Below are 25094 nucleotides of genomic sequence, written 5' to 3'. Positions count from 1 at the left end.
CTGTGAGCAAAATAAAAAGCTGCTATCTGACAGAATCTCTCCTGGGGATCTCAGTTATTTAAAAAAAAGAAAAAAAAAAGAATATTTTTTTCTCTTGGCTGCTGTTTGTTAAATGTGCAGGAGCCATGGGCGAATTTTTGCTAATTTTGTGCATGCTTTTATCATCCTGGTGATTCACTGGCAGCTTTATCCTCTGATAAGTGGATTAGTTGTTGAGCTAAACAAAAAGGTGTTTGACAAGCAGGAAGCTCTAAAGAACATATTTGTTTTCCAAAGAATGGAGCTGTGTTTGTGGCTCGGTGCAGTGTGGGGAATTTCATTACCCAAAAGGAGAGGCCTCCGAGCTCTCCTGCCTTGCACGGGGGTGAGGTGTGCAGGAGCCTCTCCCTGCTCTCAGGTTTGGGGTGAGGTGTGCAGGAGCCTCTCCCTGCTCTCAGGTTTGGGGTGAGGTGTGCAGCAGCCTCTCCCTGCTCTCAGGTTTGGGGTGAGGTGTGCAGCAGCCTCTCCCTGCTCTCAGGTTTGGGGTGAGGTGTGCAGGAGCCTCTCCCTGCTCTCAGGTTTGGGGTGAGGTGTGCAGGAGCCTCTCCCTGCTCTCAGGTTTGGGGTGAGGTGTGCAGCAGCCTCTCCCTGCTCTCAGGTTTGGGGTGAGGTGTGCAGGAGTCTCTCCCTCCTTTTGGGGTTTGGGATGTGCTGTGCAGGGGACTCTCCCTCCTCTCAAGGTTTGGGATATGCTGTGCAGGGGACTCTCCTTGCTCTCAGTTTGGGATGAGATGCAGCAGGAGCCTCTCCCTCCTCTCAAGGTTTGGGATGTGCTGTGCAGGGGACTCTCCTTGCTCTCAGTTTGGGATGAGGTGCAGCAGGAGCCTCTCCCTCCTCTCAGGGTTTGGGATGTGCTGTGCAGGAGCCTCTCCCTCCTCTCAGAGTTTGGGATGTGCTGTGCAGGGGCCTCTCCCTCCTCTCAGAGTTTGGGATGTGCTGTGCAGGGGACTCTCCCTCCTCTCAGAGTTTGGGATGTGCTGTGCAGGGGACTCTCCCTCCTCTCAAGGTTTGGGTTTGTGGTACAGCAGGAGCCTCTCCCTGCTCTCAGTTTGGGATGAGGTGTGGAGGAACCTCTCTCTCCTTGCTCTCAGTTTGGGATATGCTGTGCAGGAGATTCTCCCTGCTCTCAGGTTTTGGGGTCTTGGGTTTGGGGTTTGGCTGCTGAGCAGGAGTTTGGTGGTGGAGAACATCCTTGGGTTTATTTGGGAATAACAGCCAGCCGTATTTAGGAATAACCCCTCTGAGGGGTGTCAGCAAAACCCCACAGCTCCCAGCAAACCCCACAGCTCCCAGTCAGAGCCCCACAGTTCCCAGTCAGAGCCCCACAGTTCCCAGTCAGAGCCCCACAGTTCCCAGTCAGAGCCCCACAGTTCCCAGTCAGAGCCCCACAGCTCCCAGTCAGAGCCCCACAGTTCCCAGTCAGAGCCCCACAGCTCCCAGTCAGAGCTGGGCTGTAGGGCTGGGATTGAGGAGGGTGCAGAGGGAGATTTTGTCCAAAAGGAGCAGAATGGCTGAAATGAAATCCTGACTTTCCCCAAACCTTGCAGTGTCCCACCCCTGGATCTCCTCCCCAGGGATGTTTCTCCTCATGGTGCCACGGGGGAAGGTGGTGATTCCCAGGCTGGGAACGGGGGCTCAGGGATTTTATCCCATTTAAATGTCAGGCTGGAGCCCTGATGCTTTGCCAAGGGCCTGTGCTGGCCCCAAACCCTTCCCTGCAGGAGCTCTGCAGTTCTGTGTTTCTGCAGCCCTGTGTTTGCTCTCAGTCCTTCAGAGCATTCCCTCCCCTCTCCCCGCTCAGGCCTTGGGCTGTGTTAGCCAAACCCGTGGGAATAATGGGAATTTTCCTCTTGGAGCTGCCAGGAGCCTTGGGACAGTGACAGGGACTGACCCTCACAAGGATCAGGAGCCAGGCCCTGGCCTCCAGCTGCCCAGCTCGGGGGATGTCCTGGAACAAAGGAGCTTTACCTGCTCATCCTGCCCGGGCTGCTCTTCCAAGCTCTTATCCCACCTCCTGTTCCATCCCACTTTTCCAAGCTCTTATCCCACCTCCTGTTCCATCCCACTTTTCCAAGCTCTTATCCCACCTCCTGTTCCATCCCACTTTTCCAAGCTCTTATCCCACCTCCTGTTCCATCCCACTTTTCCAAGCTCTTATCCCACCTCCTGTTCCATCCCACTTTTCCAAGCCCTTATCCCACCTCCTGTTCTATTCCATTCTTCCAAGCCTTTATTCCATCTCCCGTTCCATCCTACTCTTCCAATCTCCCATCCCATCTCCTGTTCCAATCTCTCATCCCATCTCCTGTTCCAATCTCTCATCCCATCTCCTGTTCCAAGCTCTCATTCCATCTCCTGTCCTATTCCATTCTTCCAAGTCTTTATTCCATCTCCCATTCCATCCCATTTTTCCAATCTCTTATCCCATCTCCTGTTCCATCCTGCTCCTCCAAGCCTTTATCCCATCTCCTGTTCCATCCTATTTTTCCAGTCTCTCATCCCTCCTCCTTTTCCAAGCCCTTATCCCATCTCCTGTTCCACCTGTGGCCCCGGCATCCATTGCTGTCCTGGCAGGGACTCCCCAGGCTGTGGTGGCACCGCTCTGCTCCCAGTGTCACCTTTCCTCCATCCCGGGCTCCTCCTGGCAGGGACAGTGAGCAGCCACCCTAAATTCCCCTTCCCTTGTCATTCCTGGCGTTCCCAGCCTGCCATGGGGGCTGGAACGGGGCCGGCTGATCCCGGTGGTGGTGGGGCTGTGGCCCTGTCCCCTCGTGGCCGGGCAGTCCTGCAGTGACCCCTCGGCAGGGTGGGGGTGTGGAGGGGATTTTGGGGTGCACAAGGACGGGCAGTTAATCCCTGGGAATGCCTCTGGGATGGATCTCCCAGGGAAATGAGGCCTCTTCCAGCTGATCCCACTGCCGACCCCAACGTTCCCAGGTGTCCTCACAGCCAGAGCCGGGCTCGGCGATCAGAGCAGGGCAGTCCCAGTGCTGGCATGGCTCCGGCCCTCCTGGCACTCCCGGGAGCCTGCAGAGAGGGAAGGGATGGCCACGCCATCCAAATCCCCAAACCCATCCCAATCCCCATCCCCATCCCCATCCCTTTCCCATTCCCTTCCTTATCCCCATCCCCATCCCCATCCCCATCCCCATCCCCAAACCCATCCCCATCCCCATTCCCAAACCCATCCCATCCCCATCCCCATCCCCAAACCCATCCCCATCCCCAAACCCATCCCCATCCCCATCCCCATCCCCATCCCCATCCCCATCCCCATCCCCATCCCCATCCCCATCCCCATCCCCATCCCCATCCCCATCCCCATCCCCATCCCCATCCCCATCCCCATCCCCATCCCCATCCCCATCCCCATCCCCATCCCATCCCCATCCCCATCCCCATCCCCATCCCCATCCCCATCCCCATCCCCATCCCATCCCCATCCCCATCCCCATCCCCAAACCCATCCCCATCCCCAAACCCATCCCCATCCCCATCCCCATCCCCATCCCATCCCCATCCCCATCCCCAAACCCATCCCCATCCCCAAACCCATCCCCATCCCCATCCCCATCCCCATCCCCAAACCCATCCCCATCCCCAAACCCATCCCCATCCCCATCCCCAAACCCATCCCCATCCCCATCCCCATCCCCAAACCCATCCCCATCCCCATCCCCAAACCCATCCCCATCCCCATCCCCATCCCCAAACCCATCCCCATCCCCATTCCCATCCCCATCCCCAAACCCATCCCCATCCCCATCCCCATCCCCATCCCCATCCCATCCCATCCCCATTCCCATCCCCATTCCCATCCCCATCCCCATCCCCATCCCCAAACCCATCCCCATCCCATCCCCATCCCATCCCCGAGGATTCAAAGCCGCTTTTCCCTGCCGAGGGGCCGGAGCGGCGTCGTTTTCCCGGGATTTGGGGAGGGAAGGAGCGCTGGGAGCGGGGGAGGGCTGAGCTCAGAGCTGCGGCCGGCAGCGCTCGCTGTGGCGGCTCCGGTGGATGGAACCGGAGAGGGAGGGAGGGAGGCAGGGAGGGAGGGAGGGAGGGAAGGAGGGGGACGCGGCCGCGGAGGAGCGAAAGGTCCCCAGCTGGCTGTGAGTGGCATCTGCGCGCGGAGAGCAGCCTCCAGCTGAGAGCTATTTCACTATTTATTTACATGTAATTATTGCTATGAGGTGCAGATATTAACACTGTCAAGAGCAATTTGCCCTGACATTTTTCACTCGCTCTGTTCCCTGACGTTGGGGCTGGGTGGGATTTTTCCGCTGCCTCTCTCTCCCGCTCCCTCCTCCCGGCCCCGCTCCGCTGCGGGCACCGCGCTGCTTTAATCCCGCGCCCTTCGCAACTCATTAAACTTTGAAATTTAATTTTGGCCGGGGCTCGGGGAGCGGCTCCCGCCCCCGCCCGGCCCCCGCCGCCCCTGCCCGGCAGCCGAAGCGTTCCCGGTGCGAACAAACCGAATTTACCGCTGGCCGCGTTTTCAATTGCGAGGCAATCTCGGCCTCAACCTTCGCTGCATCTCAAACACCCCAAAGGTGCTCGAGCGTTCACGGCGGGGACCCTGCGAAAGCAAACGCAGAACAAAGATTTTCCCAACCTCTGGCTCACAAAAACCACAAAAATCCAAAGATTTTCTCAACCTCTGGCCCGAGCGGAGCAAAAATCACCTCCCGCCCCAAAACTGGGCTCTGCTTCTGACTTTTTGAGCCCCATTTTTCCCTTTCTCTGCCTGCCCGAACCACCTGATTGTCGGTGACACTTTAAATTAAGACTTCCGGCCCGCGCCCGAGCCCTGATTTAATGAGGCAGTTGTTGATGTCATTTAATAAATCCCGGTTGTGCATCGGGGCTTGTTTGCCACCGGGCGGTGGGGACGTGACAGACACAGCTCCGCCCAGCCCGGCTTGTCCCCTCAGCCTGGAGGGGATTTGGGGTCCTTCGGCAGCCGGGAGGGGATTTGGGATCCTTCAGCAGCCCGGAGGAGATTTGGGATCTTTCAGCAGCTCAGAGGGGATCTGGGATCCTTCAGGGAGAATTTAGGAGTGGGTGGCCAGGCCAGGGTGTGTCAGGGCTGCTCTTGGAAGGAGAAATTCCCACAAATTCTGGGTATTCCTCAGGGCTTGTGCCTGCAAGATTTTTGGAAGAGATTTTAACGATCCCTCCCTTTTATCCACAGCACTTTCAGCCCCTCCTTTTGTCATCCCTAGGGTTGGACCAGACTTGGCCTTGCAGGGAAAGGTTCAGGAATCCGGGACTTTCTCCCTCTTCTCTTCTGGATTTGCTTCCTGGGGAAGGGCGCAGCCAGAGCCGGGCCCGAGGGGAGAAGGGCGGGGCCCAGGTGTGGAATATCCGGGGTTTGGGGGTTGGCTCCTCTTTGTGTGCAGGTGACACAAACAGCGGCAGGGGAGGGTCCTGCTGTGCACCTCAAACCCCATCCCAAAGGAAAAGGGAGCACCGGGAGGGCCGGGGGTGGTGAGGAGACCAAAGCGGGATCGTTCCATTCAGCGCAGCCTGGAGAGTTTGGTTCTCCCTCTTTGTAAACAAAAGGACAGAAATGATCCTGAGCGGGTCGCTAATTTCCCCGTGCTTTGCCCCAGATCGCGGCGTTTTGCCTCATTTTGGCCTCTGCCTCGATGTTTGCGTTTGCATGAATCCCTCACCCGTTCCCATTTCCATGGATGCCGATGGAAAGGCTTTTCTCCTCTGGAAGAAAATGCTGTTTATCCTTCCCACAGCGTTCATCCCTCACCTGCTGACCCTTTGTCAACCTTTTCCAGGAGGAGCTGGGATTTAAAGCCAGAGCTTCTCTTTTTGTGGGTTTAAATCAGGGCCCAGCGTGGAAATCCCACATTTTCTGTTCTCAGCTCCTCCTCCCCACCCCACTCCTGTGCGTGGCACTGAAACAAAGCTGATCAAACCTTATCAGACCTTATCAAACCTTATCAGCCTCCCTTACACCTCCCAGGGATGGGCCAAGGGAGACCCCAAACCCCCCCGTGGTCTGAAGCTCTCATTTCTAGGCTTGGCTTATCCCGAGGCTGGCTGGAACGAGCCTGCCAGCATTGGGGATGCTCAAATTCCTGCTCCCCGATAAACCCCAGAGCCAGCTCGAGTTTTAGCCTTTCTTGGGCTCAAGTTCTACCTTTTTTGGACTCAAGTTTTGGCCTTTCTTGGTCTTGAGGTTTTCATTTTTTGGGCTGGAGTTTTACCCTTTTTGGGCTCGAGTTTTGGTGTTTCCTGCACTCGAGTTTTGGCCTTTCTTGAGCTGGCATTTCAGCCTTTCTGGCTCTCAGGTTTTAGCTTTATTGGGCTCAAGTTTTTGCCTTTCTTGGGCTCAAGTTTAATGGGTTTTATTACTCGAGCTTTATCTCTTATTTGGCTTGAGTTTTAGCCTTTCTTGGGCTCAAGTTTAAGCCTTTCTTGGGCTCGAGTTTTATCTTTTATTGGGCTCAAGTTTTGGCCTTCTTGGGTTTGAGTTTTGGCCTTTCTTGGGCTCGACTTTTGGCCTTGCTGGGCTGGTTTTCCTGGGGGCAGGGCCGAGCTGAGCCCTGCCGCGCCTGCTGCTGCTGCTGAGCGCTGTGATCAGCTCAGAGCCCCCGGAAAACGGCAGAATATTCCAGAAACGAGGCCGACTTCTGCTGCCGGCGGGACTTTGGACCGGGTGTGCTGTGTCCTGCCGGGGTGCGGGGTCGCTCCCCGCCCCGGAAGCTCCAGATTCCCGATTTTTGTGCGGACAGGAGGTTTTTCTCCTCCGCATATGACCAGGGCAGAATTAATCAGGCGAGGCTTTACTGCCGCTGACCCGCGGGAACCCGCAAAGCCCCGGCAGCAGCTGGTCCATACATTAACTCCGCTCTGCCTTAATCTCGGCTTTAAAACCGGCTCGTAGTGAGGCAGGGAGGGGAGCAGGCGGGACACGGAGATTTTCCCAGGATCTCTCAGGTGCAAAGGCTGGCAGGGCTCAGGGCAGGTGGAGCCCGGTAACGCTGGGCTCTGCTTTTTGGGGTTTTGGGGGTTCAGTTCTTCCCCGCAGTCCCAAACCTTGTGCAAAGGCGCCCGCAAAGCCCCGGCAGCAGCTGGTCCATGCATTAACTCCGCCCTGCCTTAATCTCGCGTTTAACACCGGCCCGCAGTGAGGCAGGGAGGGGAGCAGGCGGGACACGGAGATTGTCCCTGGCAGGGCTCAGGGCAGATAAAACCCGGGCTGAGCTCTGGTTTTGGGGGGTTCAGCTTTTCCCCAGAGCCCCAAACCCCGTGCCAAGGTCCTGGCTCCTCTCTGGGCCGGAGGGTGGGAGCAGAGCTGGGATCGGGAGAGGGATGGGAGCGCGATAGGGAGGGATGAGATGGGGATAGGATCGGGATGAAAACAGGGTGGGAGCAGGATGGGATCGGGATGGAATCCAGATAGGATCGGGATAGGAGTGGGATGGGATCTGGGATCGGGATGAAGCGGGATGGGAGCAGGATAGGAGCGGGATGGGAACGGGATGGGATCTTGGATCGGAATGGGATCGGGATCGAGATAGGATCGAGATGGGAGCGGGACGGGAGCGAGCAGCCGGGCCAGGAGCGCGGGCGCTGTCCCCGCTGCCGGCAGCGGTGACATGTGCCAGCTGTGCGCTGTGTCCCCCGCTTGTCACTGCCCAGCGCCTGCCACAGCCAATCTGCGTCCTAATCGCCATCAATTAACACGAAACACTTTCGCCCCTCGCTCCCCCCGCCCCCGGCGCGGACACCCGGCCCGGAGCTCGGGATAAAGAGGGAAAAGAGCCCCCCCAGCCCCGACCCTCTCCCCCTTCCCTTCCCACTAACTCAGCGCAACCAATTAGGCATCTGACACCCGCGCGGGCTGACAAATTGTTTCTGTCATCTGCTCTCTGTCTTTCATTAAACGGGAGGCGGAGGGGGGCTCGCGAGGGGAGGGGGCGGGAGATGTGATCTCCCATGCTTAGCGAGGCCAGATACATTAATTACAAAACGGCCATTTGCGGCATGAAAATGCATTAATTAAATTTATGCAATCATTATCTTTAAATAGTCATATCTTGGAAATGATCAGCCCTTCCTGAGTCTTCCCTCTCCTCCGCTAAGTATCTCTAATCCCTTTTCCAGCGGTTATCTCGGGATCTGCAGAGCCTTGTGTGCTTTTAAACTTCTGCGGCAGGAGATGCTCCAAAACTCCGCTCGAGCCGTCGAGGGAGGGGCAGCCGCGCTCCCGCCCCTGGCACCGCAGCCAGGACGGGCACAGAGCGAGGATTTGCCGCTTTTTGCAGCTTTTGGACCAAGAGATTCTCATAAAAACCTCGTGGCTGGGCCGGGACTTGTGGGGTTAAGGAATGAAGTTCTCGGTTTGTGCGGGAGGGCGAGGGACGCGCTGCGGTCCCGCGCGGTGGATGCGGGGCTCTTTTCCTTGGAAAGGTTGGATTTCAGTGAGGCAGCGCCTTGGCACAGGCGCGGCTCTGCCAGCAGCCAGCCGCCTTCCATCAGGGCATCTTCCCCTCAAAAACATCTCCTGGTTCCAGGCCCTCGATGCCGTCCTTGTGGGGGAAAAAAAAAAAAAAAAAAGGTTTAAAAAGAGGCTTTTTGTTGCTCTGATGATCCAGATCGCTCGATGGTGGCTTTGCTTTTTCATTCTAAAAGATATTTTAATTCAGAGCACCTTCAGAGGTGACCAAAAATTCAAACTGTGCCCGCAAAGGAGCGATTGAGGCGTTAACCCAGGAGCTTCTGCTTTTCTCCCCTCGCTGCTCCGAGGCTTCTTCCGTTTGTGATGAGCACACAAATAAATAATCACCCGGAATTCTGCGGGGTTTGCGCGGCCACCCCAGGCACGGCAGAGCCGAGATACCCGGGAAGGGATTAATCTCATCCCCTGCTGAAGTCAGCACCTCGAGCTGGGCAGGGGAACTCCATCCAAGCGGCTCTGGGAGCTGGAGGGGCCGGAGAGGGACAGGATCCAAACCCCGCTCCCCTCGGCCTTTCTCGGCGCTGCGGGGAAGATTTTGTTCTGCTCTTTGTGTGCCTGCTCCGTTTCTAATCAACCCTGTCTGGTTTTATTCCTAAAATCCTGGTGGGAATTTTTTATTCCTGGTGGGGCAGTGCCCGGTCAGCCGGGGGTGCTCTGACCCCGGAGTTTGGGATTAGGGCCAGGTGGAATTTGGGGTGAGGGCAGCGAATGCTGCCGGGTTTCTCCCATCTGGGGGGCAGGAATGAGTTCTGGGATTTCAGAAATCGCCTCCGGCGGTGCCGGTCCTGCCCAGAGATTCCCTCGGGCTCTCCCGGGAAGCTCAGGATGGAATCGGGACTGTTGGGACCTGGCTGGGCGGGAGCAGCGGCACACAGGGCACGCAAAGGGCTCCTTTCCCTGCAGCATCCCCGGGAATGGCCCTTCCTGGAGAGAAGGGAAAAGCCTGGCCAGGGGGCAGGAGAGGTGTTGGAGCTGCAGCATCGGTGCTCCCTCAGCCTGGATTCCTACGCGGATCCCGCTTCCTTCCCGGCTGCCTCCACCAGGGATGGATCCTTCGGCAGCCCAGAGGGGATTTGGGACCCTTCTGGGAGAGTTTAGGAGTGGGTGACCAGGCCAGGGTGTGTCAGGGCTGCTCTTGGAAGGAGAAAATCCCACAAATTCTGGGTATTCCTCAGGGCTTGTGCCTGCAGGATTTTTGGAAGGGATTTTAACGATGTCTTTTAACGATCCCGCGGTGGATGCAGCTCCTTCATCCCCGATTTGAGCTTTTCTGGGAGGCTTTGGAGGCTCATGTTTGGGGGTGTTTCAGCAGCTCCTGAAACCCCAGCAGCAGAGAGGGCTCGGGAGGCAGAGCACATGCAGGGCTGGGAGCGGCGTTTCCTTGGATTCGGGAGCTGGGATTTTCCTTTGGGTGAAGGAAAAAGAGGCCTTGATTTTAAAAATTCCACCCCCCCAGAAAACCCACCGGAGCGGAGGCGCTGCCGGGATCTCCCGGGATCCTGCTCAGGCTTTGGGGCGGGCTGGGAAGAGAAACCCTCCCCTTAAAAACCGCCAGGGATCGGGAAAGGGAGCGAGCAGGGAGCTCGGCGCTGCTGATTTTCCCTTTCCTCGGGCTGCCCGGTGCTCGGCCCCCGCTGCACTTGCCGGGCCCGTCAGCGCCGTGTCACCGCCGTGACCTCCCCGGGCCGGCCTGGGAGCCCGCGGGCAGCGGCCGGGCCGAGCGGGTGTCTCTTACACCGCGCTTAAGCCGGGCTTAACTGATTACAGCCCTCGATAGATCAGAGGGAGCCCGGGGCAGGGCTGGGGCTATTGATGCCTTTGGGGGCTACCTAAAACCAGAGCCAGACAAAATGAGGGGAATAAAATAAAGGGAATAAAAAGCGCTTGTGTTTACTGAAGGGCCCTCAGGTACATCGCGGGCAGACAAAGCCCCCCGAGGCTGCACCCAAAAATGGACCACGGGTCCAAAATGGGTCACGGGTTTTGTGAGTTTTGTGAGGTCACGGGTTTCACACTTTTATAACTTTGGTCCATTTGCATATTGGGGGTTAATGCTGCAATTACAGCTCCAGGTAATGAAGTCATTTACCCCAGGTTGGCTCCCCCAGCTCCCTTTTGTTTAATCTCTGGGGCCTGAGGCAGTGAGGTGTCCTTGACTGCCAGGCTGGAGAGGAATTGCAGTGTCTGCCCAGAACGGGAGAGCAGCAGCTGGCACTGCCTGTGGAGTTTGGAGTTACACACCAAAGAGCTGCAGGGTCATGAATACACGGAAATTATAAAAACTCAGACCCTGAAGCATCACCCTCAGCGCGGGGAGCCCAGGGCAGGGCCGGAGCTATCAGCCCACGGAGTTGTCAATGGGCCCACGGGGCTGTCAATGAGCCCACGGGGCTGTCAATGAGCCCACCGGGCTATCAATGAGCCCACGCGGCTGTCAATCAGCCCACGGGACTATCAGCACACCGAGCAGCCTCGCCCGGGGCCGGGAGCCCCCCGGGGATTCTTTGTGGTGCAGCCCCTTTGGCACTGGCAGAGGCTCCCCCGCACTCCCCGGGCTGCACTGCCAGGATCGGGATTGGGAATGCAGCGAGGGAGAGGAGGGACAGCGGAGGAGGTGAAGAGGAGACCTTGCCGTGGATCTATTTGGGTCTGGCTTTGTCAGAGGAATGAGAGAAGTTCCTAAAGCAGCTGGAATTTGCTGAGACCCCTCGGTGCCGCAGGTTTTGGGCTGTTTTACAGGGAACCTTGGGTGTGTTTGTTCCTTTCTTGGCGTTTCTTATCTCTCACCAAGCCTCCAAAGCTTCTCCTTACCCACCTGCTCCCAGCGGGTCTGAGCTTACCCAAAAATGGACCCAAAAATGCAGAGCAAAAGATACAAGCCCGACCCACTCCCAACCCCAAATCTACCCCTGCTCCTTGCATTGGTCTGGAAGCGTTTGGGAATTCCAGTTTTCCATGGTTCTGCCTTCCTGCTTTCTCTCCCACGTGACTTTGCCCCAAAATTCCAGGAGCAAGGATTCGTGTTCCTGGCCCGGATACTCAGGGTGAAGTGTCCCAGAGACACTTCCCATTCCACCAGGGGGATTTTCCCACCCAGAAAATTTCTCCCTTCCGAAATATTCATGGAGAAAGGGAGGGTTAAACACGGGGAGGGTGGAAGCAGCACCAGGATGGAGTTTGCGGGTGGTGGCTCAAAAATCGGAGGCTGGGGCAGCTCCCTTTGCTTGTTCAGGAGCACAGAATCACAGAGTGATTATTGCAGGTGCTTTTATTGAAGAGCTCTGGGTGTCAGGGGTGCAGACCCAAATCTGACCCTGCCATGGGTTCTGGATGAACATGTTTTATATTCTATCACTATATCACTTACATATTCATTATTAAACTGACATTACTCTATTGTATACATTGATTCCATCCAAGCATGGGTTTCTCGTGATCCCCCTCAAAACCTTGAGCATAGTTTCTCATGATTCTTTTTACAATTAAACAATAATTATATCTAATTACTAATCAATCATCACATCTAACAGTTATATCATTTATCATGTACTGGTAACGCAGGTGCAGTTTCACATGATCCAGCAGACAAAAGGCCTAACATTTCCCAGGGCCCACTAAGCCTGACTTTCCTTCTAACTCCCCTGAATACACCTTGATTTTAGAAACATTTCATCCCCATACTCTCATGCTGAGCAGCACATCGGGGCAGCCCGGGCTCCATCCTGGGTTTTCTCTGTCAAAGGTTTTGGGATCCCAATGAAATCGGGGAAAACGGTCGGTGCTGACAAAGCACGGCGTGGGTGGGTGTGAAGCACAAAGTGCTCCTTCCCCGAGGGGAGCTGCACCTGGACATGGGAGCCCTGGGGGAGCTTGACGTGTGGAGGGGCTCGTTTTCCTCTTGGCTCCAGCCTCTCCCGCTGTTTCCCAGTCAGTGAAATCGGCGTCCATAACCTGGGACCCCCCTGGCCTCCCCCAGCCCCCACTCCGCAAAACATCTTTGGTGACCCAGCCTGGCCAAGCCTGTGCTTCCTGCTTTTCTGCTTTTCTCCGGGGAATAACAGCTCGGTGTTCCAGAGCAGAGTCTGGTGACCCAAGTCAGGGACTGTGGCTCATGATTTGGAGCAGAGTTTTGTGTCTCAGAGCAGAGTTTGGTGTCCCAGAGCAAAGTCAGGCGTCCCAAAGCTGAGTTTGGTGTCCCAAGCCAGGGACCATGGCTGGTGTTTTGGAGCAGATTTTGGTGTCCTAGAGCAGAGTTTGGTTCCCAAGTCAGGGACTGTGGCTGGTGTTTTGGAGCAGAGATTGGTGTCCCAAAGCAGAGATTGGTGTCCCAAGGATGGGGACAATGGCTGGTGTTTTGGTGCGGAGATTGGTGTCCCAAAGCACAGGTTGGTGTCCCAGAGCAGAGGTTGGTGTCCCAAAGCCAGGAACCATGGCTCATGTTTTGGAGCAGGGTTTGGTGTCTCAGCAGATTTTGGTGTCCTAGAGCAGAGATTGGTGTCCCAAGGATGGGGACAATGGCTGGTGTTTTGGAGTAGAGTTTTGTGTCTCAGAGCAGAGTTTGGTGTCCCAAAGCCAGGGACCATAGCTCATATTTCCGAGTGGAGTCTGGTGTCCCATGGCAGATTTTGGTGTCCCATGGCAGATTTTGGTGTCCCAAGCCAGGGACTGTCTCATGTCTCCAGACCAAGCAGTTTTTAACGCAATTCCCGCTCTTCCCCTCCCCGCCCCGCTTCTCCCGTGGGATTTCTCGGAGCCCACAGCAGACCTCTGACCCCGCGGTGCTCCCGATTCCCTCCTGGGATCCCCGCCACTCCCCCCCGGAGCAGCCGCTCCTCTCCCGTCGGGCCGAGCCCTTTGCACGTAGCTCAGCGCCTGTCCTCAGACCTTGTCTGTGATTTGTACATCCCTACAGAAGCAGGGTGCCCAAAACAAGATGCAGTGCTCCCGCTGGAACCTCACCATAGCCCTGAACAATCAGGTAACAACCTCCCACCGCCTCCCACCCCGCTCCTCCTCCTCCTCCCCCTCCTCCCTCGCAGCTGCTGCGCCGCAGCTCCATCGCATCCCCGGCTCCATCCCACCCCCGGCACCTCCCCGAGCCCTCTCCATCGTCGCTGTGTGGCGGCTCCCCATCCATCCGGCGGAGCAGGGCCATTGTAGGGCACAGGCGCTCATCTCCATGTCACCTGCCGTGTCCCCGAGCCCTTCCCCGCCGTGCCGGGCCGGGCTCGCTTGGTCGCTGTTTGGGGCCGCTCTGGAGTCCCGGGGGTGCAGGGAATGCGGGATTCAGGCACGGCGTGCTCCGTTTCTAGCTCTCCACATGTTTTCCAGCCGAGGTTTGGGGTAGGAAATTGGGATTTTGCAGCTCCCCAGGGGCAGCCCGGGAGCCGGCCCGGATCAGGAGGAGCAGTGGGGTTGGGGGGGCTCCTCCGCTGCTCCCCTCGCCCCTGGAGGGGGGATGAACACCCGGGGGGCGAGGCCGGGGATCAGCCCTGGGTTTGCCAACCTCGAATGCCCCAAAATCCAAGTGGAGGCTTCGATCACAGCCGAGGGAGCCAGGGCTGAGCTCGAGGTCAGCAAGGTCACCCCGGAGGGAATCGCTGGGATTGGAAAACACCTGCAGGGGCCCTCAGGAGCACCCCCGGCCACCCAACCCCACCACAGGCTCCAGCTTGCTCCAAAGCCTGCCTGGCAGTGCCGCTGCACGCGCGGGGCTGCAGTGACCGGATCGGGGATTTTCCCGGGGCAGGAAGGGGGAGGCACCCTCTGGATCTGCAGAGCAAGTGTAGCGGGTGCTCGGTTGGGAATGCTGGGATCCAGCTCAGCTGGCTGCGGTGATTTAGAAAATATTCGAAATTAATTGCTTGGTTTTGTGAGTGCAGTGTTAGCGATTGCTACACAAGTCATTTTAGTCCTACCTAGGGGCATATTTGCATATATTTATCCTCCTTTCAAGTGGAGATCTTTGGGGAAAGTGTATTTATCTCCTCCTAACTCTTTCTTCGGCTTTCAGCCGTCCTACAGTCACCTCTTCATTTTGTTCCCATTTAATGTATGTGTGGAATAATCGACTCTTCCTCTTCCCGCCAAGTGGAAATGAATCCACAGAGATCAAAAAGCATTAATGTGGGGAAGGGCTTTTCCTTCTGCCACGAGCAGGGTGAGAGGGGAGGATGGGAAGGATGGAGCTGGGTCCTCCCAAAACTGCCTGGGAGGGCAGGGCACGACCTGGAGAGGAGCTGGAGCAGCGGGGATGGAGGTGACCGAGCTCCCCCCGGAGGAGCTGGGAGGGCTTTGTCCTCCCTAAATTCCGGGGATCCGGCGGGTTTCCCAGCAGGAGGGTTTGCCGTGCCTGGGCAAGGGAAGTGGGAACAGCCCAGGAGCTGGGAGATTTCAGCCTCCCCTGCAGGGAATTTCCCTGGGCTTCTTGCCTGGTGTGCCCCCAAAAAGTCCAACGGATCCCATTCATTGCCGGCCAGGGAGGATTGTCCTCAATTGTCCCCGTTCCCAGGAGAGCAGCACCACAGCACCAGGAATCACAGTGCCAGGAGCCCTTCGGGGTGTCCCTGGATGTGTCCCTGGTGTGTCCCCGGATGTGTCCCCGGATGTCCCTGGTGTGTCCCCGGATGTTCATGGATGTCTCTGAGTGTGTCCCCAGATGTGTCCCCAGATGTGTCCCTGGATGTGTCTATGGATGTCCCTGGGTGTGTCCCTGGGTGTGTCCCTGGATGTCCCTGGGTGTGTCCCTGCAGTGTCCAGGAGCTGACAGGGGTCACCTGGGGATCCTGGGGAGCTCCTGGGACAGGTCAGGAGCCGTGGTCACTCTGGGGCTGTTTCAGGGCAGGAGCTGTGGTCACTCCAGGATGTCCCACAGGGCAGGAGCCGTGGTCACTCCAGGATGTCCCACAGGGCAGGAGCCGTGGTCACTCCAGGATGTCCCACAGGGCAGGAGCTGTGGTCACTCTGGGGCTGTTTTTAGGGCAGGAGCCGTGGTCACTCTGGGGCTGTCCCGTGTCTCTCAGGAGCCACCAAGGAGCAGCCGCCGGCTCTGCCAGGGCCAGGCCTGGCACCGAACCCGGCTGCTGCCCTGCCCTTGTCCCTCTGTTATCTGTCCCCATCACTCAGGTCCCCTCCGGCCCCCTGCGCCCCAAAAGCAGATCCTGATTGCCCAGCTGGAAGGTCCTAATTGTGCTTCCCTCCCCAAAGCCGCTCCTTTATCATAAAGGGTGCACATTTCCCCCGCTGCAGCTTCCGCGGCCACAGGCCCCGAGGGCCAGCTCAGAAATGGAGGGAATTAATTACATTTTTTTAACTCCCCTCCTTTTATAGCAGGGGAGAGAGCGATGAAACGTCCCGGGGGGAGCGGGGGGAGCTGCTGAGGAGGGTGGGGAGGGAGGGAGCAGCAGCAGGAGGTGAGGGGGGAGCTGCTGCTCTCATCCAGGAGGGTCTTTGTGCATCAACCCCACAGCCCAGGACCTCTCCCCGCTCCTCCCGACCTCGGGAAAGGCAGGAGACGAGGCCCGAGGCAAGACTCAGCCCCGAGTGTGAGCCCAAGGATGGATTTGGGCCAGGGGAGGGAGAGGATGGGGATGGGAGGGAGGGAGAGGGACGGTCCTGCTGTCAGTCCCGCTGATGGACAGCGAGCAGATCCCCCTGCAGATAAACCCCGGCAGATGTGGAGCGGGCATTGATTTTTAGTCAGGGATGATAATGCACCAAGAAGTCATAAATTAGAAGGCAGCAAGGTCAGAGAGGGAAGGGAGAAGGACTTTGCATTCTTGAGGAGGGGATCCAGAGTTCAAAAGTGGCCTGGGAAATGAGTTTCTGCAGCTGGAAGGAGAAGTCCGGGGACGCGGGCCCGGGAGGGCTCTGCAGGGTTTGCCCTGCAGGGTGGAAGCAGGGAATGGAAACCTCTCAATATTCCAAACCCCTTCGTGTCCTGGGCTGGGGAAAGTCAGATCTGTCCTCGGCTGAACCCGTGCAGAGCTCAGGGAGCTCAGCCCCGAATCCCCCTCAGCCTGTCCAGGAAGGTCAGGGGATTCCTGGCCCCAAAATCCCCCTCAGCCCATCTGGGAAGGGAATTCTCAGCCCCAAATCCCCCTCAGCCTGCCTGGGAAGGTCAGGGGATTCCTGGCCCCAAAATCCCCCTCAGCCCGTCTAGGAAGAGGAATCCCAGCCCCAAATCCCCCTCAGCTGCCCAGGAAGGGCAGGGGCTTCCCATGGTCAGCGTTCTCGGAGAGGGGACCAGAGAGTTTTGGGGCTCAGCTGAGCTGTCAGGGTCCCCTCGGCCACCCCAAATCCACAGGAACATCCAGCTGGGATGAATCTCCTGCCCCAGAGGCAGCCATTCCCCACCCCGGAAGGGTTGGGAGGGAATCCCGGTGTCCTGATGGATTCCCAGAGGGAAATTCAGCCCTTCCTGTCCCCTTCGGGCTGGGCTGAGCTGTCCCTCGGCAGGGCACTGTCCCTGCAGGGGTCCCCGAGGCGGAGCAGGAATTGGAATTCTGCAGGGCTGGGAGGGAATCCCGGTGTCCTTGCGGATTCCCAGAGGGAAATTTGTCCCCCTGATCTGTCCCTCGGCAGGGCAGTGTCCCTGCAGGGCTCCCGGAGGGGGAGCAGGGACCGGGATCTCAGCAGAGCCCGGCTGCTGGAGCCAAGGCCGGCCTGGAGAGACCCCGGGGCCGAGCTGAGCTCAGGCACCGCTCCTGATTCCCACCGGTTAAAGCCAATTCCTTTTCTCGGCGGGATTTGTGGAAGCATCTGCCCCGCTCCCTGGATTTGGAGTGTGAATCTGGGTTTCATTTGCCAGCCTTGCTCGACATCCCCCTTTTTCTGCTAAAAGGAAGTGTTAATGTGGCTCTCCCCGCCTTGGGGAGCCGGTTCTTTTCTCGGGGTAATCAGAAGCAGCTGGAGCACTGCGGGGCCGTGGCCGGGAGGGAGCGAGAGCAGCACAAACCCTGAGCGATCCCAGCCCCTGAAATCCTCTCTGCACCTGCGGGGCCCGGCTAGGCGGGCTCCCAGCCCCGGGCAGGCAGCACTGCCCGGCCTGGACAGCTCAGCAAGGGCGAGGAGGGAGGGCAGAACTTCCAGAAATAACCCACAACCCCCACCGCCGTGTTTTCTGCCCGCGTTTGTTGTTTTAAACAGCCGTGAATTGACTCCAGCTGTGTCTGGGGGCTCTGTGTGAGGGTCCTGGGTGTCCCTCAGGACACAGACCCAGCTCCTCCAGCCCAGGGGATGCTCCAGCCCGGAGCTGAACCCAGGGGATTGGGGCTGAACCAGATCAGGGTTTGGGGGCTTTAGGGGGAGCTCAGAAATAACTCTGCAGCTGGAAGAGCCCCCAGGCCGCCCTTCCGTGACTTCCCCACTCGCAGAACCTGAGGGGGTCCGTGTTGCCCCCCCAGGACAGCTCAGCACCCCAGTCCTGCATTAACCCACTCTCCTGAGTGGTAAATGCACTTTCCTCTCTTCACCCCCAGTCCCTGGGCCGGGGAGCCCCACAGGGACAATTTTAGGGCATTTTCGGAACATTCCCATGGAAGCACCTCGGGGCTTAATCCCTGCTGAGATGCTCTGGAGAGCCGATCGAGGCTCTGCTAAGCTCGGAGTGGGCAGCTGAGCCGGGTTTAACTCTGGGGGAGCAGCAGAGAAGTCTGAGCTCGGCACAGGGTGGAAAGCCTGGAGGAGGAGGAGGGGTCAATGAGCCAGGGATGGGGGGAAGGAGCCAGGGATGAGAACGAGCCAGGGCTGGGGGGAACGAGCCAGGGATGGAGAGGAAGGAGCCAGGGATGGGGGGAACGAGCCAGGGATGAAGGAGCCAGGGATGGAGGAACGAGACAGGAATGGAGGGGGGAACGAGCCAGGGCTGGGGGGAACGAGCCAGGGCTGGGGGGAACGAGCCAGGGCTGGGGGGAACGAGCCAGGGCTGGGGGGAAGGAGCCCTTCCCTCACTCAGATCTCCCTCCCGTGCCCCAGCCCCACGCCCAGCCCCGCGCTGGGGGTTAGATGGATTTTCCAGGATTTTACCCAACCCCCTCCACCCCCCGCCGCCGAGTTCCCCTCCCGGACAAATTCTCCTCCCGGAGCGGAGCCGGGAGGGGGATTTTCCATGGAGGCAAAGCTTCTTTGCAGCGCTCCCGAGCCCTTCCGGGGGGAGGAGGAGATGCTTTAGAAAGCAGAGGCCAGCTCGTGGCTGGGCATTCACCCCGGAGCCCGCCGGGGCAGGGAGGAGGGGCCGGGAAGGTGTCGGGGTGAGCAGGAAGGGGAGCCTGGGCCCTATAAACCCCCCCAGTGTCCTTGCCGAGAATGCAGGCCCGGCATAAAAGCTCACCAGGCCGCTGCTGGCGGATAAAGGGCTCATTTTACCACTTGCCAGGCTCCAAATATTTCCAATTTGCCACTTTAATTGATGTCAATAAGGTTATGCTAAATTCGGAGATTTGGAGCCGCTCGGCATCTGAGCGCCGGCCGGGCCCCCCGAGGTGACCGTCCCCTGTCCCCTCTCCCCCCGCCCCAGCCCAAGGCGGCTCCGACGCGACCGAGAGGCTTCAGGAACCCCCGGCCCTTCCCCTGCCAGCCCTTTCCACCCTTAACTCGGAATTACCCCGGGGAAATTCTGCTGATCCCTGGCGGGACCGGGGTCCCCGTGTGAAGGGCAGAGCCTCACCCCCAGCTCAGCCCCAGGAACAAATCTGGCATTTTCGCTGGGGAAAAAAAAAAAAAAAAAAAAAAGGAGAAAAAAACATCAACAAAAACCCAATTAGTTCATCTGGTTCAGGTCTCAAAGCAGGAAGATTTTTTGTGCGCAAATTCAATTACATTTTCCACCGGAGCACTGAAAGGAGCTGGACCAGGACCCGTTACCCTTTAACTTTTGGGGGCAAAGAGACCTCGGACGTTTCAGCCCCCGAAACTGCATCAAAGGCAGCGAGGGTTTGATCTGCTTTGCTCGGGGACCTTTGCAAACCGGACTTCCCAAGAACAGGAACATTTTTCCTCACCGTCCCTTTGGGAAAATCGGGATTTTTCTCCTGGTTTTCCGTGGCCCCTCTGCTCATCCCTGGCAGGGCATCAAAATATCCCCAAAAACCCGAGTGGGCTGAGTGGGATTGTTGCGTTCTCCCCCTTCGGGGCTCCAAGGGGAGGCCCGGCGGGGTTTGGGGGAGCAGAGCTGGGCTCTCCCGCCCGGCCAGCCCCGTGTGGGTGCTGTCCACCCCAAAGCAGCGTTTTGGGGCCGTTCTCGGGCCGCTCTCGGGGCCGTTTTCCTCCCTGCCGGCCCCTGACGGTGCCTCGGTGTCTCTGCAGGTGATGAGCATCCTGAGCAACCCCAGCGGGGTCCCGCCGCAGCCCCAGGCCGATTTCTCGATCTCTCCCCTCCACGGCGGCCTGGACAGCACCAACTCCATCTCGGCCAGCTGCAGCCAGCGCAGCGACTCCATCAAGTCCGTGGAGAGCCTCCCGACCTCGCAGTCCTACTGTCCCCCTACCTACAGCACCACCAGCTACAGCGTGGACCCCGTGGCCGGCTACCAGTACGGCCAGTACGGCCAGAGTAAGTGCTGGGAGCCATTCCCCCTTCCCGGGAACCGCAGGAGCGAGGGAGGGCCTGGCTGGGGGCTGGATTTATGCACCCACGTTCTGCCTTTTGAGTGGGAAACTCGTGGACAAACTTGTCCTGCTGGAAGTGAAATCCGCTCGTGGGTTGCTCCTCCCCTCGCAGGCCAATCAAAAGCCCCAGGGAAATGTTTCAGGTGAAATTTTCTGTCGGCAAAGGGCAGCTCCCAGCCCCTGCTCCGTGCCCAAAACCACTGGGACTGGCTCACCCTGCTCAGCCGGAGGAAAGCTGGGCTTTGTAAAGCCGAGCTGAGCTGCGCCTGCCTGCCCTCCCCAGGCCGGGACTGGGAGCTTCTCCTGCAGAACGCCTTTGTCACCAGGGCTGGGCTTGGAACCCTGAGCTGCCCTTGGACAGGGACAGCGCGGCCCAGGTGATGTCCCTGCTGGGTGACCGGGACAGCTTGGTGAGGGGGGTGGTGTCCCTTTTGGGTGACAGGGACACCCCGGTCAGGGGTGCAGTTCTGCCTGGACGACAGGGACAGCCTGGCCAGTGGGAGCTGTCCCAGATGGGTGACAGGGACAGCCTGGCCAGGGTGACAGGGACTGCCCGGCCAGGTGACAGGCACAGCCCAGCTAGGTGACAAGCACAGCCTGGCTGGAGGTGACAGGCACAGCCCGGCAGGGTGACAAGGACAGCCTGGCTGGAAGTGACAGGCACAGCCCAGCAAGGTGACAGGCACAGCCCGGCCAAGTGACAGGCACGGCCCAGCAGGGTGACAAGGACAGCCCGGCCGGGTGGCAGGGACAAGCTGGCAGGGTGACAAGGACAGCCCAGCCAGGTGATAGGCACAGCCCGGCAGGGTGACAAGGACAGCCTGGCTGGAGGTGACAAGGACAGCCCGGCCGGGTGACAGGCACAGCCCGGCAGGGTGACAAGGACAGCCCGGCCAGGTGACAGGCACAGCCCGGCCAGGTGACAGGCACAGCCCGGCAGGGTGACAAGGACAGCCCGGCCAGGTGTCAGGCACAGCCCCGGGCCGGGCTGCTCTCACCTGCCGCGCTGTCCCGGCCGCGGGGCGCTCGCAGCGCCGCTGACCCGCGAGGGTTAAAGGTGCATCCTCTTCCTGCGGGCGCGCTGCCGCTGCCCGCAGCGTGTCCTCGGTGACCTTTCCTCCCTCGGCCGCGGCTCCGGCCCCGCTCTGTCACAGCCCTTTAATGTCCTTAACGCGCGGCCTCAATGAGAACCGGCTGTGGCGGCAGACGGGATCAATAGCGGCCCCCCCGCCCCTCCTCTTTTTGTTTGTCGGGAGTTTGATCTGTGACCCCTCGACCTTCCCCTCGCTTCTGGATGCGGGGCTGGACACACGTGCTATTGATAAAAATCTTAAACAAATTCCGATACCATGTATTTCCAATAAAGATTCCCTTGGGCCAGGCGTTAGTCACACCCATGTGTGTAAAAAATAAAATCGGGGGGCGAGCTGCGTTTGGCAGAGAGGGGGAAGGAGAAAGGAGGGTTTGTCTCGCTCTGCTGCAGGAATTTTTGCTCGAGCCGCTCGCACGGTTTGTGTCGTTTCCCGGGCCCCCCGTGCCCGTTTCTGTCACCCCGTTGGTGACGAGCTCTCCGCGGTAATTAGCGCTGCCCAGAGCAGCCCCTCCGTGCAGTTGACCTTGGAATAACGACATTTTTTCCTGCCTTTCCCGGTGCCTGTTGTGCTTTGCAGACAATTCCAATTCCTCCTCCTTTTTGGATTCTTCACTTCCTTTCAAATTCTGTTTTAACGCCCGTCGGCGTGAGGTGACCCCGCGGGGTCATTTATTCACATCAGGTGCTCCTTCCTCCTCTGATGCGGCACGAGAGCATCAAAACTATTTTTAGGTGATAAAATATATTAATTGCATAACACAAAGTATCATTAGGATTGTATGTAATGTCATGGTGTATATAATGTTATGTAATTAATGGTATATAAATAATATAATATAATATAATATAATATAATATAATATAATATAATATAATATAATATAATATAATATAATATAATATAATATAATATAATATAATATAATATAATGTTATATATTATATATAATATAATATATTATATTATATTATTATCGTATATATTATATAATATAAACTATATAAATTATATCATTTAATTAATATAAATTGTATTATAGGAATGGGGTTTATGGGGTTAGGGCAGGCTCTGTGTGATGGGACAGCCCCAGGATTTGGGAATCAGAGAATCCCTCTCCTCTCACTTCTCCTCATTCCCAGTTTTACACAGACAAACCCAGCCTCACTTTCCCTCTCACTTAAACAAACAAACAAACACCTTCCGTAAATTTCTGGGTTTGTTTTGGCTTCTGCCCCGTTGAACCAACAAGCCCCATCCCTGATTTCTGGCCTGGGATCCCCTGGTGACTCTGGGCTCTTCCCACCGGCACAGCGAGGGATGTTTGGGGTTTTTTGGGAGGATGGTTTTGCCGTCGAATTCCCAGCCTGGCAGGAGGCTGGAGCTGGGCGAGGTCGGGCTCTGCTCGCAGGGAACGGGACGGACAAAAGTAAACGGCCTCAAACAGCACCGAGGGAGGCTCAGGTTGGATTTTGGGGGAAATTCCTGCGTGGAAAGGGGCTCAGGCACAGCATGGGCTGCCCAGGGAGATGCCAGCCCTGGAATTGTCCCCAGAAATGGATCCAGTGCTCGGAGACAGCCTTTGGGGACGGGCAGTGCTGGGCTGATGTCTGGACTCGGTGATCCCAGGGCTTTTCCATCCACCCTGACGATTCCAGGATTTTGTGGGCTCCACCTGCTCGCCCCCCTCCTTCCCCCAGCCCGGGTGACACCGGGGACAGAGCCACCAGCACCCACCCGGAGCGGTGAAATCCCTGAAATATCAGGGAAAGGTCTGGATGAGACCTGGGGGAGCGAGCCCGTGGAAGGCGCAGGGAGCACACCCAGCGCTCCCGGGCGTGCTGCTGCTCCCGGTGGGCTATCCCGGATCCATCCCGCTCCCGCTGGGTTATCCCGGGTCTCTCCCGCTCCCGCTGGGTTATCCCGGGATCCATCCCGCTCCCGGTGGGTTATCCCGGATCCATCCCGCTCCCGGTGGGTTATCCCGGGATCCTCCCGCTCCCGGTGGGTTATCCCGGGATCCCTCCCTCTCCCGGTGGGTTATCTCGGGATCCCTCCCGGTGGGTTATCTCCTGTCTCTCCCGCTCCCGGTGGGTTATCCCGGATCCCTCCCGCTCCCGGTGGGTTATCCCGGATCCCTCCCGCTCCCGGTGTGTTATCCCGGATCCCTCCCGCTCCCGGTGGGTTATCCCGGGATCCTCCCGCTCCCGCTGGGTTATCCCGGGTCTCTCCCGCTCCCAGCGCCGCTCCGTTCCTCCCGGCGGGGAGCGTGGCCGGCGGATCCGCCTCTCCCAGAGGCCGGGGCCGCGTTAATGATGCTGGTGATGGAACGCGGGAGCGTGAAGGGAATTCTAATGGATCTGCCAAGTCTAATCAGGATTGGTGCGTGGAAGGGGCTCCTCTGGGGCCCGCCGCTGACAGGACGTTGATGGCTGAGATTTGTTTACTCATTGGCAGCGATCGGGCAGCTCCTGCCAGCTCCTGATTAATCTAATTGGGGCCATTAGAGGCGCGAGGGGGACTTTGACTGAAGCCCGGCTAATGAGCAGTGTCACCGTCCTGTGCCAGCCCCGTCCCCTCAGCCCGGGGCGGCCGGCGGAGCTGGGACCCGCCGTCCCCTCGGGGCTGGAGCTGCTCTCCCTTCCCCGGTAGAAGCCAGGGAAGAGGTTTCCGTGGGATGGAGGGAGGCAGGCAGGGCTCACAGCCGTGACTCAGCAGGGGCCGAGGCAGGTGCGAGCCCAGAGCCGGGCAGCCTCCAGCGAAATCTCTGGAATCACAGCCAGCAGCATCACCCAGAGTGGCAGCCTGGAAGGTTTATCCCAAACCTCCAGGCAGCTCCCTCAGAACCCCCCTTTTCCATGCGGAATTTCAGTTCCTTTCAGGTGTTCATTGAGAGAGTTGAGGGCCTCCCCTCGGCTGGGCTGAGCCCCACAGCAGCTCCTGGCAGTTCCAGCTTGGTTCTGAATCACTTCACAGGAGAGCAGGGAGTCCCTGGCATGTGTGACAGCCCCAGACCAGCTGTGAACCCCTTCCCCAGGAGAGCAGGAGGTCCCTGGTGTGTGTGACAGCCTCATCCTGGCTCTGACCCCTTCCCAGGAGAGCAGGATATCCCTGGTGTGTGTGACAACTCTGGGCTGTCCCTGCTGCCTTGCAGCTCCTGGCAGCCCCATGCCGGCTCTGAGCCCTCCCCAGGAGAGCAGGAGGTCCCTGGTGCTGCAGGGCTGAAAGCCTGCTCGCTGAGCGTCCCCCGTGTCCTCACTGTCCCTTTCCCCCGCAGCCGCCGTGGATTACCTGGCCAAGAACGTCAGCCTGTCCACGCAGCGCCGCATGAAGCTGGGCGAGCACTCGGCCGTGCTGGGGCTGCTGCCGGTGGAGACGGGCCAGGCCTACTGAGAGCCCCACGCCAGGGAGCCCTGGAGACCCCCACGCCAGACACCTCTGGAGACCCCCGCCGGCCCCAGGGATCCTCCCTGCCCCGTTCCACCCCAGCTGCCGAGGAGATGGGAAACAGGGCGAGCTCTCCCAGAATCCGGCTCCCCCAGAGCATTCCAGAGGCAGGTCCGGCCTCGGGGCCTGACTCCTCCTGTGGCCAGAGACCACGGGCTGTGTGCATTTATCAACCCCGGTCCAGCCCTCCCTCCAGGGCCACGACATTCCCCACACTCCAGGACTTTCCATTCCCTAGGTAGCTGGCATAGTCAAAGCCAAATTGAGCGCTTTGGGGTTTTTTTCCTTTGTAAAGGAAAAGAAAAAGTTTCATTTTGTTTCCTTTACTTTCCGTTGCTGTAAATTTGGTGAATGTTGTATAGGAAGGAATAATCCAGCTGAGCATTAAGGGTGATGTAAATCGGGACCACGGAAGACCTATGGAC

General features: G+C 58.3%; 1 protein-coding gene across 3 annotated transcripts in view; it reads left to right on the top strand.

Annotated features, from left to right (window-relative positions):
• Nucleotides 1-24615, top strand: part of PAX7 (paired box 7) — a 124725-nt gene extending 100110 nt beyond the window's left edge. For 2 of the 3 annotated variants that reach the window (XM_059866541.1, XM_059866540.1), the window contains exons 8-9: nucleotides 19829-20075; nucleotides 24500-24615. In XM_059866541.1, the coding sequence (XP_059722524.1) occupies nucleotides 19829-20075; nucleotides 24500-24615 (363 nt within the window). Of the gene's footprint in view, nucleotides 1-13436; nucleotides 13503-19828; nucleotides 20076-24499 lie in introns of all 3 variants that reach the window. The other variant, XM_059866539.1, reaches the window with a different exon arrangement.
• The last annotated feature ends 479 nt before the right edge of the window (nucleotides 24616-25094 follow it).

This window comes from Haemorhous mexicanus, chromosome 23, assembly GCF_027477595.1.
Source record: "Haemorhous mexicanus isolate bHaeMex1 chromosome 23, bHaeMex1.pri, whole genome shotgun sequence".
NCBI lineage: Eukaryota > Metazoa > Chordata > Aves > Passeriformes > Fringillidae > Haemorhous > Haemorhous mexicanus.
Note: the sequence above shows the minus strand (reverse complement) of the source record. Positions and strands in the feature narration are given on the sequence as shown.